General features: G+C 42.2%; 1 protein-coding gene across 1 annotated transcript in view; it reads left to right on the top strand.

Moving 5' to 3' along the window:
• The window catches only part of ctnna2 (catenin (cadherin-associated protein), alpha 2), a 422651-nt gene extending 409488 nt beyond the window's left edge, over positions 1-13163 (top strand). The window contains exons 15-18 of the mRNA XM_076293983.1: positions 1858-2039; positions 3166-3271; positions 10859-10993; positions 12236-13163. Coding sequence (XP_076150098.1) covers positions 1858-2039; positions 3166-3271; positions 10859-10993; positions 12236-12523 — 711 coding nt within the window. The 3' untranslated portion in view covers positions 12524-13163. The remainder of the gene's footprint in view (positions 1-1857; positions 2040-3165; positions 3272-10858; positions 10994-12235) is intronic.
• The last annotated feature ends 5705 nt before the right edge of the window (positions 13164-18868 follow it).

Below are 18868 nucleotides of genomic sequence, written 5' to 3' on the forward strand. Positions count from 1 at the left end.
ACAGACACATGCGTGCACACACACACACACACACACACTCACACTAACACCCAGCACAAAGCCCCTCTTATAGCACATTGATTGGATAACACTGTTGATAGGTCAGCCATAAAATTGAACTCTAAATGTCTGGGCAGTCCATTTCAAATGAAACAAATTAAAGTCATTTCTGCGGCGCTCGTTCCCGCTGCAGAGGCCCGAGTGGCCTAATCCCAGCACACAGCGCCGAGTGTACTGGCATGCGCTGTACAGGGGGGCTGCCTGCCGCAGGGATTTGCAGCCGTGCTAAGCTGCCTGGGACTGCTCCTGTTATCAGTGAGCAAGAAGAGGGGGATTTAGGATAAGTGAATTCTGGCGAGAAAGACGGGGGGAAGAAGAGAGAGACAGAGGAAGAGAGAGAGAGAGAGAGAGAGATTCACCTAGTACTGCAGTTCCCTGACATCCCAATCAGCTGCGTGGATCTACTCTCTATGTCTTCTACCCTCTTCCCTCTCTGTGTCTGTCTCTCTCTCTCTCTCTCCTTCCCCCTCTCTCTGTCTCTCTCTCCTTCTCCCTTCTCATTCTCTCTCTCTCCTCTCTATCTCTATATTTTGCTCTCTTTCCCCCATTCCCCATTATCTTAGTGAGCACCATCTCTTATTTTTATTTTATGCAGGGACTGTACTGTATGTCACCCTGTCTACAGCCCCCCCCCCCCCCCCTCCCATATGTGTTCCTGTTCTCTCAAGCCTATTGGGCTGGAGCTCATCGCCCCCAGCACGGCCCAGCGCCCCCATAATGACGGGGTTAAAAGCCTGTGACAGCGAGAGCACACCGAGAGGGGTGACGGCAGAGCGCGGAGGATCGCGCTCTTCTCGGCATTAGCATACAGGGGGCTGCCGGTTAGCGAGCGGCGGCGCTAGGATTACGCGCCCACTTAGTGCTACGACAACCTTGCAGTAATGAGAGTCTCCACCGTGACTTCGCTCCCATTCACGATGTGTGTAAGTGCAGAACACCCAACCCCCTCACGGCTTCGCTTCCAACCCACGTGTGCAAGTAGAGGACACTTATATGCACAAAGATGGGTTTTGTTCTTTGTCTTAACTGTTCTCAAAGAACAGTGAAAAGCAGCCACTAATTCAAAGTAGTTGAAACACATTGTACTGTTACCAAAATGTTTTACTTAACCTTCTTTTGTGGCCATTTTGTAGTTGCTTTGGTTGCTGTGTAAATCTAAGCTAGGGCAGGATTCAAAGCTCACCCTCTCCCCAATCCAGGAGATTTTCTACAATGTAGAAGTACCTGAGTGGTTTCTGCCTCTCTCCTCCCTGCACGTAATGTTGAACAAATGCATTATTCATTCACTGGTGGTGGAAGTGAAGCAATTATACATTTATCTCACAAATAATATTGCGCCTCTGCTGTGTCTGTGACCTTCTGGAAGATTAATACCTTTTTCGACCTGCACAGAATCACTATGGAGACTGAATTTATTCCGACGCACATGAAAAAAAAGGGAAAGAGTGTGTGTGTGTGTGTGTGTGTGTGTGTGTGTGTGTGTGTGTGTGTGTGTGTGTGTGTGAGAGAGAGAGAGCGAGAGAGAGAGAGAGAATGATGTCAGGGGTGTTTGTGCAGGTCTAGCGCTCTTTAAATCCCAGCTTCATAGCTTCATACCTTAACTCGGCGGCAATTCAGAGCTGTGATAATGTCAACAAAACACCTGACCAGTGGTCGGCTCCTCACATCCATTAGCCGCTGGCACCTCATGCAGCATTCAGCGTGCCCTGCACAGATGTCCAGGCGTTCTCTTACGTAATGTTCTCCCCTCTTCTTCTGCTCCTCTGACTGACCTGTGCGCTCCGCTCGACTCCTCAGGCCATCATGGCGCAGCTGCCCCAGGAGGAGAAGGCCAAAATTGCCGAGCAGGTGGAGAGCTTCAGGCAGGAGAAGAGCAAGCTGGACGCCGAGGTGGCCAAGTGGGACGACAACGGTAACGACATCATCGTGCTGGCCAAGCAGATGTGCATGATCATGATGGAGATGACCGACTTCACCAGGTACACGGCCCCCTTGATATACACATGTGATTACAAAACACATACACACACACACACACACACACACACACTCTCTCTCACACACACACTGCATTTGGTTGTCTTTGTACTTGTACTCTGCACAATGACAATAAAGTTGAATCTAATCGAATCTAGTCTAAAACACACACACATACATACTGTATTCACACTCACACATACACTCATACACATGCACACATCCACACATCCACATGCACATTCACACGCAAACGCACACCCACCCACCCACACAGTCCAGAAAATATGTTTTCAATGCGTTGGTGAAGACCAGTTGGTGCTCAAAACGTGTTGCCTCTTAGCTATGTGAATTAAGTGTTTTAGCCTTTCCTCTGTCATCTCTATGGAGTACAGCAGTTTTTCTTTAGGTGAAGCCAAGACTTTTCCCTGCTGTTTTATGTTCACTGGCCGGCAGCATGTCCATTTTCTCCATATTCCCAAAGGTGGAGGAGAGATGGTCAGCCTAGCATTGTCCTGTAACTCTTGCCCAGAGCGGGGTTGAACCTCATCCTGTGGTGTTTGCCCTCTCTGTTTGAATTGCGCCGTGTTGTCGACAGCCCCGCACAGCTCCGCCATCTGCTCCCCCGATTTCACGCTTAGCCAGTGTGTGCCTGGCATTCTACCTCTCGGCTTTGGTGGTCCTGTTTGTCTGAGCGAGCACTTAGCATCCATCGCTGTTTACGCGCCCAGGTCACATACTCACAAGGCTCAGAAACGGCGTTGTCTGCAGTGCTAGATTGAAGGGAAATCGGAGGTCAAATTAAAATGCAACAGTGTTCAGTTTCAGATGCTTTAACAATGTCTCTTTTTTTCAAAGACCACCACTGCATATATATTTAAACACTGGACACACATGCATGGATACACACACATACACACACACACACGAACACACACACATGCACACACATGAACACACACACACACACACACACAAACATACACAGACACACACACACACACACACACACACACACACACACACACACACACACACACACACACACACACACAGGAACTACTAGAGCCACAATATTTCTTGTAAGAACCTATAGTTCAATTTCTGTACTTATCTCCCTCTCATCAGAGGCAAAGGGCCACTGAAGAACTCCTCAGATGTTATTAATGCTGCCAAGAAGATCGCCGAGGCTGGCTCCAGGATGGACAAGCTGGCCCGTGCGGTGGCTGACCAGGTGTGTTAAAATGGCATGCTGGGGCTTGTAGTGAATTGCATTGATGCCTTCATCTAAACTGCACAGGTGTGTCAGTATAGCTATTTTGCCTACACTTGAAAGACATGAAGGTGTTGTATACAGTAGATGTTGTATATCTTTAACCCTGTGAAAGCTTTTATACTTGCCATGACCACCATGATTTTACAGTCTCTCTTTCAGTCTCTCTCATGTAAATGTATAAAAGCAATCTGACAAAAACATTTTTAATTTGATCCGAAGTCTGACTTTGCCAGAGTAGCACACAGGTTGTGTTGTGACAGACCTCCTTACGAGGCAGCTTTCGCTCCGCTCCCAGTGGAGTGGCCCAGAGAGAGGGATCAAAGAGGTGTTGTCTTTAATATAATTAGCTCTATGGGGGTGTTGCATTCATTATGAGATGAGCCCTGTTCCAAATGTGCTGACAGACAGGGTTTTTTAACATGTGATCAATCAGGGAAGAGGGAAGAGACAGAGGTGTGTGTGTGTGTGTGTGTGTGTGTGTGTGTCTATCTGTCTGTGTGTCTGTGTGTGTGTGTCTGTGTGTGTGTGTGTGTCTATCTGTCTGTGTGTCTGTGTGTGTGTGTCTGTGTGTGTGTGTGTGTGTGTGTGTGTGTGTGTGTGTGTGTGTGTGTGTGTGTGTCTGTCTGTGTGTCTGTGTGTGTGTGTCTGTGTGTGTGTGTGTGTGTGTGTGTGTGTGTCTGTCTGTCTGTCTGTCTGTCTGTCTGTCTCTGTGTGTGTGTGTGTGTGTGTGTGTGTGTGTGTGTGTGTGTGTTGTGACATGTCGGCTCGATGCATGAAACATGAATGGGGAGGCCACACACTGATTCCATAATAATCAAGATAATTTATTAATTAAAGGTAAATTTAACAGAGAAATAATAGTGTGTGTATTGTCTGTATGCTACTGAGACCTTGAATTTCCCCTGGGGATCAATAAAGTATCTATCTATCTTTCTATCTATCTATCTATCTATCTATCTATTTATCTAATAACATGGTGTAGTGCAAGTCAGTATAATGGAAGAAAACCAAAAGGTGTCATGCAAAATCAGTCAAGGGGTTTAACAAACGAAGGACAACGAAAGCCAAATGCCAGGAGGAGGAAGCCGGGGCTGACTGTTGTGGATGCAGGAGATTTATAGTCCTGCCAATCAGGCACACCTGAACACCAACACCTGCGCAACAGGAATAGAGAACAGTAGAGAGCACAGGCACACCCAAACAGGGCAGGGTCTAGGACCTGCCAGTATCCGCCACAGTGTGTGCATGCGTGCTTGTGTGTGGGTGTAAAGTGTATTGCCATTCGCTTGCTCTTTATCTGTACTGTACATTCAGGTATCATAAAGATTGTGTTTACCTTTATATCATTCATTAAACACTGCAGTAGGCAATATGCAGTAGACAGTAGACAGTACATACTGTGAATACGGAGCGCACTGATGCATGTACACAGAAAGGAAGTGAAGACTTCTTTCTTTTTTTTGAAAGCCAACATGCCACTATTTACTCATAACCGAATCTGTCACATTGCAAATTGGTGGCAGGCTACTGAATTGAACAGGTGGCTCACAGTTATTGACTGAAGCTGTTCCTTCACTCTGGCCGCTGGTGTGTGACAAGTTCATTTAAGTTTGTTGGGTTTCTTGTTGACACATTGGTGGCAAATCAGCATTCATGAAGTGCTATGCTTTTTTTTTAATGAAAAGCGCAAAGGGAAAGCTGTCACGTTTGATTTAGCTGATCAGTTGACTTTGGTGTGTTATAATCCATTTGTGTTTGACATCACGTGTAGGGCAGTATGCCCTATTCTGCTGGGACAATTAACACGTTTTTCTAGATTAAAGCAGATCCAAGCGTAAGCCGTTACTGACTAGAGTATAGAGCTCTGTACCTCATGTAGTCCATGACTTGTGGAGGCTCTAAGGATTGTTTTGTGGGCTAGAGCAGTGTTTCCCAAAGTCTGGGTCGCGACCCACGGGTGGGTCGCAGGAGATTTTATTTGGGTCGCCAGCACAATTTATGTTGTGTTATAGGCCTAACTGATACCATTTGTCATTTGATACCAGGAAAGCTAACAGTTAACTACCACAGTCACGGTTTTGTCATAAAAGCTCATGAAACTGGCGCATGAAACTGGGGGACGAACGCATCGCAGAGGGGGTGCCAGCATGGATATCTACCTCTTAAAATGAAACCGTTCTATGGGGCGCCTGCCATGTACCTAGGGACATGAATCCGCCTATTTGCACGTACATTAATAGATACCAGTTCCTCAACTTTACCGATTAAAATCTAGTGACCGTGCTGTCAACTAAAGAGACATCCATAGACCGGACATAAGGCCATTCAATTTGCATACAGTTTCGATTGCAGATGCAATCTTTAAAGTTAATAGCAACCTCCTCACATTCTTATTTCTGATTTAAAATGCACAACAGTGCATTATATTAGTCTACAATTTAAATGGGCATTTTAAACACTATTCCTCTCGTTTTCTACCTCGCTAACTCCAAAGTAAAGGCGCATTCTTCCGGCTATTGCGCAAACGCCTCTTGTTCTGATATGACTATAGGCCTACAATATAATATAATACAACAATACAATATAACGACTTGAGTTATTTGCTGTTTACATTGGAATTGACGTCCACAGTGTTATGGACCCATTTGTCTGCAACGCAACGTAGCCTACAACATTTTTTTTTAGAAATACAGGAACAGCTATGCTGTACTATGCTGACGAATGAGGACTGCGCAACATGCGAGAATTTCCCCTACTCTCAGATGCGCATTAAAACGTATCTTAGTAGTCATTTCCAACTTTTCACGCTGATGTTGCTCAAAATGCAACACAACCGTGTTCAAAGCAGGGATCCTATAGCAATGTATGGTTGGGGGAGGCATAGAAAAGTAGGAGAACCTGTGGCTTAAAACAATATTGGTAGTTGCAGGGTAATGGGTCGCGATGGTCTGTCATTTTTAAAAAGTGGGTCGCCAGAAAAAAAGTTTGGGAAACACTGGGCTAGAGTAAGTGTACCAGGTACAACAGGGGCCTCATTTATAAAAGGGTTGCGTAGAAACCATCCTTCATCTGATCTTAGATCATTTCTGAAATGATCGTACGTGTGATTCAGAGAAAACGAACCTACGCACAAAAAAACGTGCGTACGCCACCCTTCCAGATGTGCCCATTATAAATCACAAATGAACGTCAACTTGTGCGCAGCCGGATGGTTTTAGGTCTCCGCCTTGTAAACACCCCCTCATCAATATCATTAGCATATGTTTTAATGAAATCAATGGCCTAAAAACTGTAGCTTATGTAAAATTATATATTGAAAACATTGTATAGGCCTAGCCTATGCCATCTGATGTTAACTAGCCTATATGCGTCAGTTCGAATAGCTTACCTAATTATGTTATTTCCAGCAAAGCTTTCTGGAAAGAGATCGGATGCATCAATGTCCATTGTCCTCTGTTCGCTTTCATTCCTTTTGCTTGCAGTAATGTAAATAATCAACATTTCGTATGTTTGTAAGTAAGCTAGGCCTACTTTGTAGAAAAAAATGGGTAGGCCTAGCTTATGAAGGAAAGACCTCTAGGCCTATATAATCCTGTACGTTATGGTACAGTAGGCTACTGTACGTTTCCAGTATGACCCAGGGTAATATGCTGATTTAGCCTACAAAACAGAGGACTAAATTATAAGCGTGATATGTCATGTAGGCTTAACGTTTCTCTTAGGGTAGGCTATGTTTTTGCTGAAAAAGTAGCCTAGTCTGCCGGTCATTTTTCATTCATTCTGCATATCTTTGCTATCGTTTTCTCTCAATAATGTCCAATGGCTTAAACATTGTCCTTTATTGTTTGCTTTAGGCTTACCTTTATATTTCATCCTACATTATTCAACTCACGTATTGTCATCTGATCTTGGGCACTGCTAGTCAAAAAAAGCAAACAGGTGCGCGCTCTGCACCTCTTTACGCAACACTAAATATGAAGATGCCCTGCTTTCAGAGGATAACTTCCGTCCCTTGGTTGTGTAGGCTATATAAAATATCTATAGCCTACATTGTATAGCTTACAGTCAAATATTACCTTTCTGTTACGAAGCTGGGAATAGGCCTATGAGCGCAAATTAGGATGTAGTGGAGGCTAAACGCGAGTAAACGCAGTTTATCCACCTCTGAAATTTCAGAAATAGAGTTTAGGCCTACCCACCTCTTATTAGAGTTTATCCACCTCTCAAAAACGTTTATTCACTTTTAACATTCAAAACTGTATGAACAAATACTATCCTATATTCCCAATACTGCACAATAACCTCCAACATTATCAAACTACGAATGCCTTTTTGAATGCCTTCCTCTCCTAAACGAGGGTAATTGGACATTTGATGGTCAATATTAGATTGGTGAGAACACTAAATATACTAGATCACCTGTAAGAATGTTTCAATTAGGCTATTCTATCGTAGGTCTTGGTGGTTTTTTTTTTAGATATTGTGAAATAAGTATACGTCTTTTCACTTTCTTAAGTGGGCTATAGTTCTCATTAGCAGTTTTATGCCAAACCATGAAACATTAAGCTGCGTCCAAAAACGTCTTTAAAAATCTTCTGATATTGATCATGCATATGGCAAAGAAAGACATGAGATCGTTGGTCTTGGAATTTTGAAAATGCATCGCACTTGGACCTCAGATTACTTGCAGTACCCCGGCATTACCACAAGGAAATGGTCGTACGTCAAGTTTGAACCTGACGTGGAGATAAGCACTTTTCCACGTCAAAGACGGTTTTTATAAATCTGAGCGTTGGCATGGATTTGAGCGTACGCACGGTCTAAGATCAAATCTGTGCGTAAGAACGCTTTATAAATGAGGCCCCTGGGGCCTCATTTATAAAAGGGTTGCGTAGAAACCATCCTTCATTTGATCTTAGATCATTTCTGAAATGATCGGATGTGTGATTCAGAGAAAACGAACGTACGCACAAAAAAACGTGCGTACGCCACCCTTCCAGATGTGCCCATTATAAATCACAAATTAACGTCAACTTGTGCGCAGCCGGATGGTTTTAAGTCTCCGCCTTGTAAACACCCCCTCATCAATATCATTAGCATATGTGTTAATGAAATCAATGGCCTAAAAGTTGTAGCTAATGTAAAATTATATATTGAAAACATTGTGTAGGCCTAGCCTTTGCCATCTGATGTTAACTAGCCTATATGTGTCAGTTCGAATAGCTTACCTAATTATGTTTTTTCCATCAAAGCTTTCTGGAAAGAGATCGTATGCATCCATGTCTATTGTCCTCTGCTCGCTTTCATTCCTTTTGCTTGCAGTAATGTGAATAATCAACATTTCGTATGTTTAGGCCTACTTTGTAGAAAAAAAAGGGTAGGCCTAGCTTATGAAGGAAAGACCTCTAGGCCTATATAATCCTGTACGTTATGGTACAGTAGGCTGTATGTATCCAATATGACCCACGGTAATATGCTGATTTAGCCTACAAAACAGAGGACTAAATTATAAGCGTGATATGTCATGTAGGCTTAACGTTTCTTTTAGGGTAGGCTATGTTTTTGCTGAAAAAGTAGCCTAGTTCGCCGGTCATTTTTCGTTCATTCTGCATATCTTTGCTATCATTTTCTTTCAATAATGTCCAATGGCTTAAACATTGTCCTTTATTGTTTGCTTTAGGCTTACCTTTATATTTTATCCTACATTATTCAACTCACGTATTGTCATCTGATCTTGGGCACTGCCAGTCAAAAAAACAGCAAACAGGTGCGCGCTCTGCACCTCTTTACGCAACTCCGACGCAACACTAAATATGAAGATGCCCTGCTTTCAGAGGATGACTTCCGTCCCATGGTTGTGTAGGCTATATATGATATAAAATATCTATAGCCTACATTGTATAGCTTACAGTCAAATATTACCTTTCTGTTACGAAGCTGGGAATAGGCCTATGAGCGCAAATTAGGATGTAGTGGAGGCTAAACGCGAGTAAACGCAGTTTATCCACCTCTGAAATTTCATAAATAGAGTTTAGGCCTACCCACCTCTTATTAGAGTTTATCCACCTCTCAAAAAAGTGTATTCACTTTTAACATTCAAAACTGTATGATCAAATACTATCCTATATTCCCAATACTGCACAATAACCTCCAACATTAGTAAACTGTTCGAATGCCTTTTTGAATGCCTTCCTTTTCTAAACGAGGGCAATTGGACATTTGATGGTCAATATTAGATTGGTGAAAACACTAAATATACTAGATCACCTGTAAGAATGTTTCAATTATTCTATCGTAGGTCTTGGTGTTTTTTGTTTAGATATTGTGAAATAAGTAAGCTATACGTCTTTTCACTTTCCTAAGTGGGCTATAGTTCTCATTACCAGTTGTATGCCAAACCATGAAACAATAAGCTGCGTCCAAAAACGTCTTTAAAAATCTTCTGATATTGATCATGCATATGGCAAAGAAAGACATGAGATCGTTGGTCTTGGAATTTTGAAAATGCATCGCACTTAGACCTCAGATTACTTGCAGTACCCCGGCATTACCACAAGGAAATGGTCGTACGTCAAGTTTGAACCTGACGTGGAGATAAGCACTTTTCCACGTCAAAGACGGTTTTTATAAATCTGAGCGTTGGCATGGATTTGAGCGTACGCACCGTCTAAGATCAAATCTGTGCGTAAGAACGCTTTATAAATGAGGCCCCCCTGGTCTCCAACAGGTAGCTTGTGAGAGCTATCAGAAGCTCCCCACCTGTTTCTGAGTAGCTCTCCAAGAAGTTTAAGGAAATCACAGTCACTTGGTAAACCTGGTAAAATTCCTTTCAAATCAAAGTCACAGTTTACAAACAGAGAAGGTAAATTAGTTAAAAGGAGCCTTATGCAACTGTTTTGGGTGCAGATCAGCTATGTGACTTATACATGCTACTATGAACAGCCTATAAAGCATTGCTAGCTCTCAGACATGTTCCTTCCGTCAAGGTAGCTCTCAGAGGAAAACATTTTTGGGGGCCTTTGGTATACACTAAGATCAGTAGTCTGTGATGTAGTGTTGTGTCCAGACTGGTGACCTTGTTAAATTGCAAACTTGAAACTTCTGTAGTTGTCCACTGCAGCCGCTGGTATTATGAAAGCTGTCTGAGTCTCTCTCTCTATAACACAGACACTCTGCCGAAAACACTGATGAAGCGAGGCCTGTGGGCAGTCCCTGCGAACGTGAGACTGCCGTGGCATGCACCTGTGCTTTGCCTTGTTGTCACTGCCTCTGTGTGGAGGAGTGTTAGACCATGAAGAACAACCTGCACTTACACTATCCAAATGTGGTGTATTTAGAAACACAAAAACACTAAAACACAAATATTTTCATCACCTGACAAAGACAGACACTGTCACATGTATGGCTGTTACTTGTCAGACGATAAGAGCAGCACTGTGGCTATGCAAAAAAAAAAAAAAATAAGACTTGAAAAAAAAGACAGAAAAGAAAAGTACTCTGCTTTGTTCAAGTTTGTCCATTATTCTGCTGTGGTCTTTTTTCTAGTGTCCAGACTCGGCATGCAAACAGGACCTGCTGGCTTACCTGCAGAGAATTGCTCTCTACTGCCACCAGCTGAACATCTGCAGCAAGGTCAAGGCTGAGGTGCAGAACCTGGGAGGAGAGCTCATCGTCTCAGGGGTGGGTTCATCTCACTGTTACGTCTCAGACAGGAAACTCTCAATATGTTTATCAACTTTGTTTATGTAAATGAGTTGGTAGTAGGCTTGGTTTTGTCAGACTAGTTCTGCTTTAACTGCTGCTGCTGTAGAGACAGCTGCAAGTATCTATCTCGCTGTGCAGAATTTAAATAAGCTCGCAGTGAAGCTGTAAGTAGCTGATTGGCTCAAATGGCAGAAGTCTAATTAGTGGCACTACTCTGTATCCTGACTGAATTTCTATCATTAGTCATATACAAGTAGTGTACCATTGTACCATGTATAGGCTATATATATATATATATATATATATATATATATATATATATATATATATATATATATATATATATATAGTATAGGCTAACGTACATATCCAGAGAGTGTTAATTGCCATCTACCTCAACGTATCCTGCTCACAGAGGCTGTTCTGGTTTAGAGAGAACTTCTACATTCTGTGACACTAAAGTCGCCTTTCCCTAACTTCATCCCTGTAGCCATTCAGGGTCATCTTGAACAGCAGATTTAACTGCTGAATGAAAGAGGCCTGTGGATTTGCCATGTCTCTCATTTATTATTGGCCCTATTTTAGCATTCTCATTTTTAGTGCTTTAGCGTTCTCATTAGTCACACGCTCCAGACACACCATAACTGTTTCTGTATATGCATACAAATTACACATCAGACAAATCAGGCTTAGAGGGCCGTGTGTCAGAACTCCAAAACAGCATCCCTGGAGGGAGGGAAGAAGGATGTGTACTGTTTTGCATTGTAGATGAGTTTCTGTCGTGTAACTGCATTTACATTTATATTTACATTTAGCAGATTCACACGTTCAAAACAAATAGCAGCACTTTAAGAGCGCAGCATATATTTTATTAGTAGTTGCACTCTCTGGGAATTCAGCCACTGCTGTTGCTGTGCTATCACTCTCAAATGGATTTAGGGAAAGGAAATTCATTCTTCACATATGCAGACCCAATTGGATTAAAAATGTATATTAATTCCAAGTAAATCTACTGCTATTAAGTACATTTTGCCAGTAATCAGAGCATTGTAGTAATGTTGTTTTTGTGAAATTCCAGGTGATTAACACATATTTATTGATACAATATCGTTAACTCTACGCAGACAGGGATTGGATTGAGTGTTGACCGCGTGTTTTGTTTGAAGCTTGTTTGCTGATGGTGATTCTTTATGTGTTCAACGTTTCTCTCCTGTGCAGCTGGACAGCGCTACGTCTCTCATCCAGGCCGCCAAGAACCTGATGAACGCTGTGGTCCTGACGGTCAAGGCTTCCTACGTGGCCTCCACCAAGTACCAGAAGGTGTACGGCACAGCGGCCGTCAACTCGCCCGTGGTCTCTTGGCGTATGAAGGCCCCCGAGAAGAAGCCCCTGGTGAAGAGGGAGAAGCCGGAGGAGTGCCAGACTCGCGTGCGACGAGGATCCCAGAAGAAGCACATCTCGCCTGTGCAGGCCCTCAGTGAGTTCAAGGCCATGGACTCGTTCTAAAAAGGCCTCGTTGCAAAGAAAAGTGGAAGAAAACGTGAGCTCTTTCCTCTCCTGACCCCCTCAATAACAACAACAACAACAACAACAACAACAACAAAAAGGATCCAAGCCCTTTTTTCCGTTTTGTTGTTTTGGTAATGGCCACTGGTTTTCGTTTTTGTTTTCGCGCTGGGCTACGGTGCAGCAAGGTCCACTCGTAGCCGTATTTATGCCAAATGAGGATGGGCCGGCTATCTTGCCTTGCACAGCTACCCAAAAGGGACACACTGAGGTCTACTCAGAAGCTTCTTCAAAAACCCCTTGAGGAGAGTACAGTTTACAGTTTGGCTTGAATTATATCAAACTCAGTTACTGTGGTGTTTATCTTCACTGGTATTACTGCTGACAGGCCATGTTGCAATTATATGAATGAAAATATTAATATATGGTATGGTAGTATCAGCCATAGCTGTTGAGGATATCAATCAACCTAAAAACAAAAAAGAGGGGCTGATACATTTCTTCTTATCGTAATATTTTGGTTGGAATACGACCAGTAGTAATAGGAATAACTTATGTTTAAAGTATTTTCTTTTTTCCTTGTTCCTAATATCCATATGATGCTCCAATAAACTAGTTTTACCATTTAAAAAAAACATTTATTTAAACATTCTCCTGTATCACTAACTAATATTGAAACCTGGTGGGATATTGTGAGCGTACTACATTTAGATATATGGACAGGTTTGACTAGTTTTGTGGTTTGCTCAGAGATTAGAATCCTGCATACCTTTATATTCACAATTCTCTAATAAACCCCTCAACTTGAACTTAAAAATAGTGTCTTTGTTCTCTCATTGTTGAATGTATCTGAAGTGTGCTGTTGATATTGCTAGCATAATATTTGATATAGTAGTTAGTGTTACTAGCGTCGCAGGACATTTTATAGTTAGTATTACTTGCATTGGAGTTGGATCTCTTAACGAAGCTATTTTACCTCCATGTTGGATTTTGACATGATTAGTCAGTACAGGTCTTCAGGCTGATGTGTGTGTGTGTGTGGGGGGGGTGCACACTTGCATGAGCTTGAGGCCTCTGCTCTCTCTTCTCTTTGTAGCAGTGCCATCTCGAGCAAAAGGAATTTAGAATATGGTCCTGCATATTTAATACCAAACTTGCTACACAGAAGTTCCTCTAGACATTTTTAGTCTCATTTTATTTTTTATCTTGTTTCATCACATAACTAACATCTCTTTCTGTTATGATGATACAATATGAAAGTCATCACTCAGGGTTACGTGCAAAACGAGAAATCATTTTCAAGGAAACACTGCAAAGTAAGTGAATAGAACATAACCTATTTTTTAAATGCTTGGAAAAAATGATGACAGTATGGTTCGATTCCCGCTCTGTGGTCCTTTCTGGATCCCACCCCTGCTCTCTCTCCCATTCGCCTCCTGTCACTCCACTGTCCTATCATTAAAGGCATAAAAAGCCCCCCAAAAAATATATACTTTAAAAAAACCTTTAACCTCTCCCTTTCGTTTTTTTTCATGTTTTAAAATCCTAATACTACAAAAAGCCCCAGCATTTAGAAAGTGGATGCTCATCGATGTACAATATTTGTCCCCCTGCATTCATCTTTCAGCATGGCCTTTGAGGTCCACCTTTGAGAGCACTCTGATTTTTCAGACAGCTTTAAAAGCTGGACATCACACTGTGCAAGGACAATGTTTCTTGGAAGTTGAACAGGCTTGGGACACCCATACAATTTTTAAGAAAGGCTGCATTCAGGAGAGAGCATCCACCGTGACTATTGCTGCTGGTGAAAAACATTTATTCAGCACTCCGAGCACAGGCCTTAACCCCACCCACCCCCCCCCCCCCCCCCACACACACACACACACACACACACACACACACACACATTCACCCCCTCCTCCTCCCCTCATATGCAAAAACAGGACTTCTCTCACACAAATTAGACAGGCCCCGCAGTCTAATTAAAGAGGGAGCCATGACCAGTGAGCGTGGACATCTGGGCACATCTCACCGTCTCCTGTACTCCCAGGGAGGCAGTGGTAGCATGGCGGCGTTCGCCACTAAGACGCAGTTTGGGGGCTAGCGGATTACAGCGCTCTGGCAGCCTCCAGTCGGAGTGCCTCCAGTGGTGTTAATTACCGGCTGCGCGTGCTTACAGTTAGCCCCTAGACAACACTCGGTCACAGGAAGGGTGCCCCATGAGAGCCCTTAAGAAATTCGGCAGACTCGAGAGCCAAATCCAGTTTGGAAGTGCACCATTGACCCCACTTCCAGCTCACTCGATTCCCAGCGCCTTACTCCCCCTGCCACGGAAGCAACCTCACTGCCGCCATTGTTGCTACACTAAAGGTCTCTTCACGCAACCATGGTAAGAGAGCACACTGAGGAAATATGTGCATGAGCAAAATAACTTGTCTTTTTCTCTCAAGGACATGTGGCATTTAGAATGATGACATTCCTGTAATACTAATCACAGCAAATCATATCCTAAAGATAAGGTTTTCAAAAGTTCGATTTACTGGAAACTCCAGTGTAAACACGGGAGAAAAATACACAAGTGTTCTAAAATAGTCTTTTAACATCTATTGCATAATTTTAACCATTCAATTCATTAAAGCAATGTAGGAATATCCCCTTTTGTCAATTTTCAATACATAAAATGAACACTTAATTCATCTAAAACTGACAGAAAGGTTCATGCTCCTACTTGCAATAATAACATCACATATACCAAGCATTCAGGGCTTACATCATGTCAGAAACTCCATTTGCCAAGTCAAGACCTATTCTAAAAATAAATGTTCTTTAATAATGCACGGCAGATATACAGTAATTACCAGCTCATAAGCTAGCTCATGAAGCTATATCATGTGAAATTCCACCTATAGTCTAACCATGCTAGGAAAAGGTAGTAGAGTTAGCATCTTTCATTTGCATGTAAATTGGGTTTATTTGTGCAGAGAAATGTTTAGTTTTGACATCATTTTCATCAAGACAGTGTGATGGGTATCATGCCTGTTACTGGAATGGTAATTGTTGCAGAGAAAGAGCTGCTGCTCAGAGAGGGTGGAGAATAAGGGAGCCTACATGAGGCAGTATGGTGTCCTGGCTCACAAGGACGAGACAAAACCAAAGGGCACACGCCACACTGCAGATAAGTTAATAGTACACACATTTATTTAGAGCGTTAACATAATAGACAAAACAATGGCAAAAGACTGGATATGTCAGTAGTCTGTTGTGTAGGTGAATGTATGGAAGCGTTGAGTGAATGTAGAGGTGCTAAATAAAGAAAAAAAGGAAATAACAAAGCCAAAAGACAAGCACTCAGGTCTGCTGCTGCCCCCAACAACCCTACACCCTGCTCTCTAACCCACAATGCATCAGGGTGCCTTTTAAAGGTCCTAACAATTAAACAGTTAGAGGTGGAGACGAGCAGGCGAAGCTGACGAGGACACCATGGACTCGTCACAGGCAGGGAAAGAAATCTACTTAAGGTGAAAGACAACACTGACAAGGAAGCAATCCTATCACATTTCTCTGTAAAGAAACACTAGCATGTGAACACTAGCATATTTACTCAGCGTGACAAACATTTTATTTAACATTACGTGCATGCCTCCATTTGCTTTCCCAACCATTTTCGAATGTGTGTATACACAGCCTTACAAGGAACTACCCACCTACAACTTCCTTCATACTAGGAACCAGACTGGAGCCCAGTGTGAGAGGGGAGTGTGTTGGGGGCCAGAGAGCCGCTCCATGCCCGGGCACACGCAGCAGGCCCCCCCCCGCCATGCCCCACCCTGCCTCGGGCAGCGCCGCATCGCACTACCACTCCAGATGACCTTACTAGACCAAACTGACTTTGAGTGCTACTGAAAAATATATAACGTTGCATTTTATGAGCTTTAATCGCCCCTCCTAAAACATATAACTTATCTTCTGACATTAATATTTCAGCATAAAAAATACAGCGCCCGCGCTCCCTTACTGCTGCGGTCCTAGCTGGGTGAACTGGATTAAACTCTGGCAGGGATCTGCCCTGAATTAGACATGAGGAGGCGCCAGGACATCTCCACCAACAGCACACGGAACTCGGGAGAGCCCAGCATGGCGAGGGAGGGGGTGGGCAAGGGGGTGGTCAGCAGGTACTAATGCTTTAGTCTGTGGAAGCCTCTGTGCTCAGCTACCACTGGGGTCGTCATCTCAGTGGCTCATGGAGACTGACTCACAGACTCACAGACTGACTGACTCACATCAGGTTCTGCGTAACCGTCTGTCGTCATACTGTAGGTCTGTTTTGTCTACTGCACAGCAATGCACAGAGCAACACAGGATTCTATCTAGACTGATCAAACTATGCCCGCCCCCCACACACATCCCGCTCTATATTTGTTCATCTGTTAAAGTTATTCTATGGGTCGGCGAGTTACAAACCCACTAAAATGACACTTCTTTGGCTCTGAGTTATGAGATCCTGTCTTTGACATTCAAATATATCACAGAAACAGCAGCCATTCATCTTTATCATAAAAAAAGTTCTCACTCTGTCTCAAAGTAATAATTGTTTAAGGTAAAAAGGTGATGGGGTACTTTCATGCACTTCCAAGTATAGCAGAGCAAAGAGCTGGATATATACAGATGAAAAAAGCTACAGATAATCAAATAACTAGGGCTGTGAAAATAACACGATCATTTATATTAATTAATTACAGAAAAAATAATGTGTTAAAAAAATGAACGCTGAAATTACATTTTGTAGTGACCTTTGACCCAGTGCAGTTCTGGCTTCAGTGACTGAAGGGCAGACAAGAAAGCGCTACTTGGCCCAGTGAATGGAACATTTAGCCTACGTTTAAAAAAAACACCCAGATGGAACTGTTGACAGGAGCATGTTCTCTGTGATTTCTGCAGTAAGAAATGTCCCAACCATAGGAGTTTGTCAAGTCTGAAGTTATGCAAGCAAATGCAAGCAAACCTGAAGGCACGAGTTAGCACACCCCTTGATGATAATAAATAACGCTAGCCACCAGCTTTGTCAATGTTAACTTTGCAAACTTATTGTTTACTATACCATAGGCTACATATGTCCGACTACTAACTAACTAACCAACAAACTTACTACTTTACTTAATCCGGTGTTAGGGTACTGCACATGTCAACAGTGTGTGGAAACTTTTACCATGCTAAAAAAACATCTTGTGAGAATCATGAAACATTACTTTATCAGAAGATATAGGCTAGCTCTCTGGAGATAATTTTTGTCTGTTGTGTACAGTTTCATTGTGTACAGAGGGAACAAGTAATGAGAAGTAGACTATTTACAACGGCAAAGTAAAATATAAATATATCACGACTACAGGGGGAGGTCTAGAGTCACCAAAAATACCTGAAACCGATTGCTTTAAAGTCTATAATGTTGGTTTGGCTTTTCATAGATTCAATCATCTGCCACAATTTGAATTTAAATATTTTTTAAATGCGTTCATAGCAAAAATGGATGCATGTGATTAATCACAGAGTATGTAATTAATTCGATTTTGTTTTTATACCTTGACAGCCCTACTAATAACTGATATTACTACTAAATAAGTCAAGTCAGGTTTATTTATATAGGCCTAGCACATTTCATACACATAGGTCATTCAATGTGCTTTACATAAACAAAACCGAACAGTAATAACACATAAAAGCATAGAAGGGCAATATAGTTAAAGAATAGTTCAAAAGGTTAAGATCATAATAAAAAGAAAACATAAAACACACAAGGTAAAATCATTTAAAAATAAAGAATAATTAATAACCAAAAAAAGGCAAAGTAGTAAAATAAGTAATAAAAGTAATAAAAGACAAGGTAGAATAATTTTCAAGGCAGATTCGGAATTTGTAACTTGAAAGCATCTGAGGACAGTTTGGTCTTAAGTGTAGATTTAAAACTCTTTAAAATTCTTATGTCCCTGCACTGGCTTCCAGTACAGTAAGTCATTGAATTTAAAGCACTATTGCTTGTTTATAAATCAGTAAATGGAGCAAAATACCTATCAGACATTCTTCAGCAGTATACACCTTCTCGTCCTCTCAGGTCCCAGGTGAAAAACCTGTTATAAACCTATACTAAACATGGTGAAGCAGCTATGCGGTTCAGCTCTGCTGGATCCAACTTTCGGATGACATCAAAAATGCCCCAACTGTAGCCAGTTTTAAATCTAGACTTAAGACCAAATATAGCAAAACAAACATTATTGCATTTATTATTGCATGGAGAGAAACTCACACAGAGCTGAAAAATTGCATTCACTAAAGTGCAAAAAAAATAATAAG

This window comes from Alosa pseudoharengus, unplaced genomic scaffold, assembly GCF_046254945.1.
Source record: "Alosa pseudoharengus isolate Yale_2024_CS ecotype anadromous, Long Island Sound unplaced genomic scaffold, YU_APseudo_1.1 YU_APseudo_1.1_scf_2, whole genome shotgun sequence".
NCBI lineage: Eukaryota > Metazoa > Chordata > Actinopteri > Clupeiformes > Clupeidae > Alosa > Alosa pseudoharengus.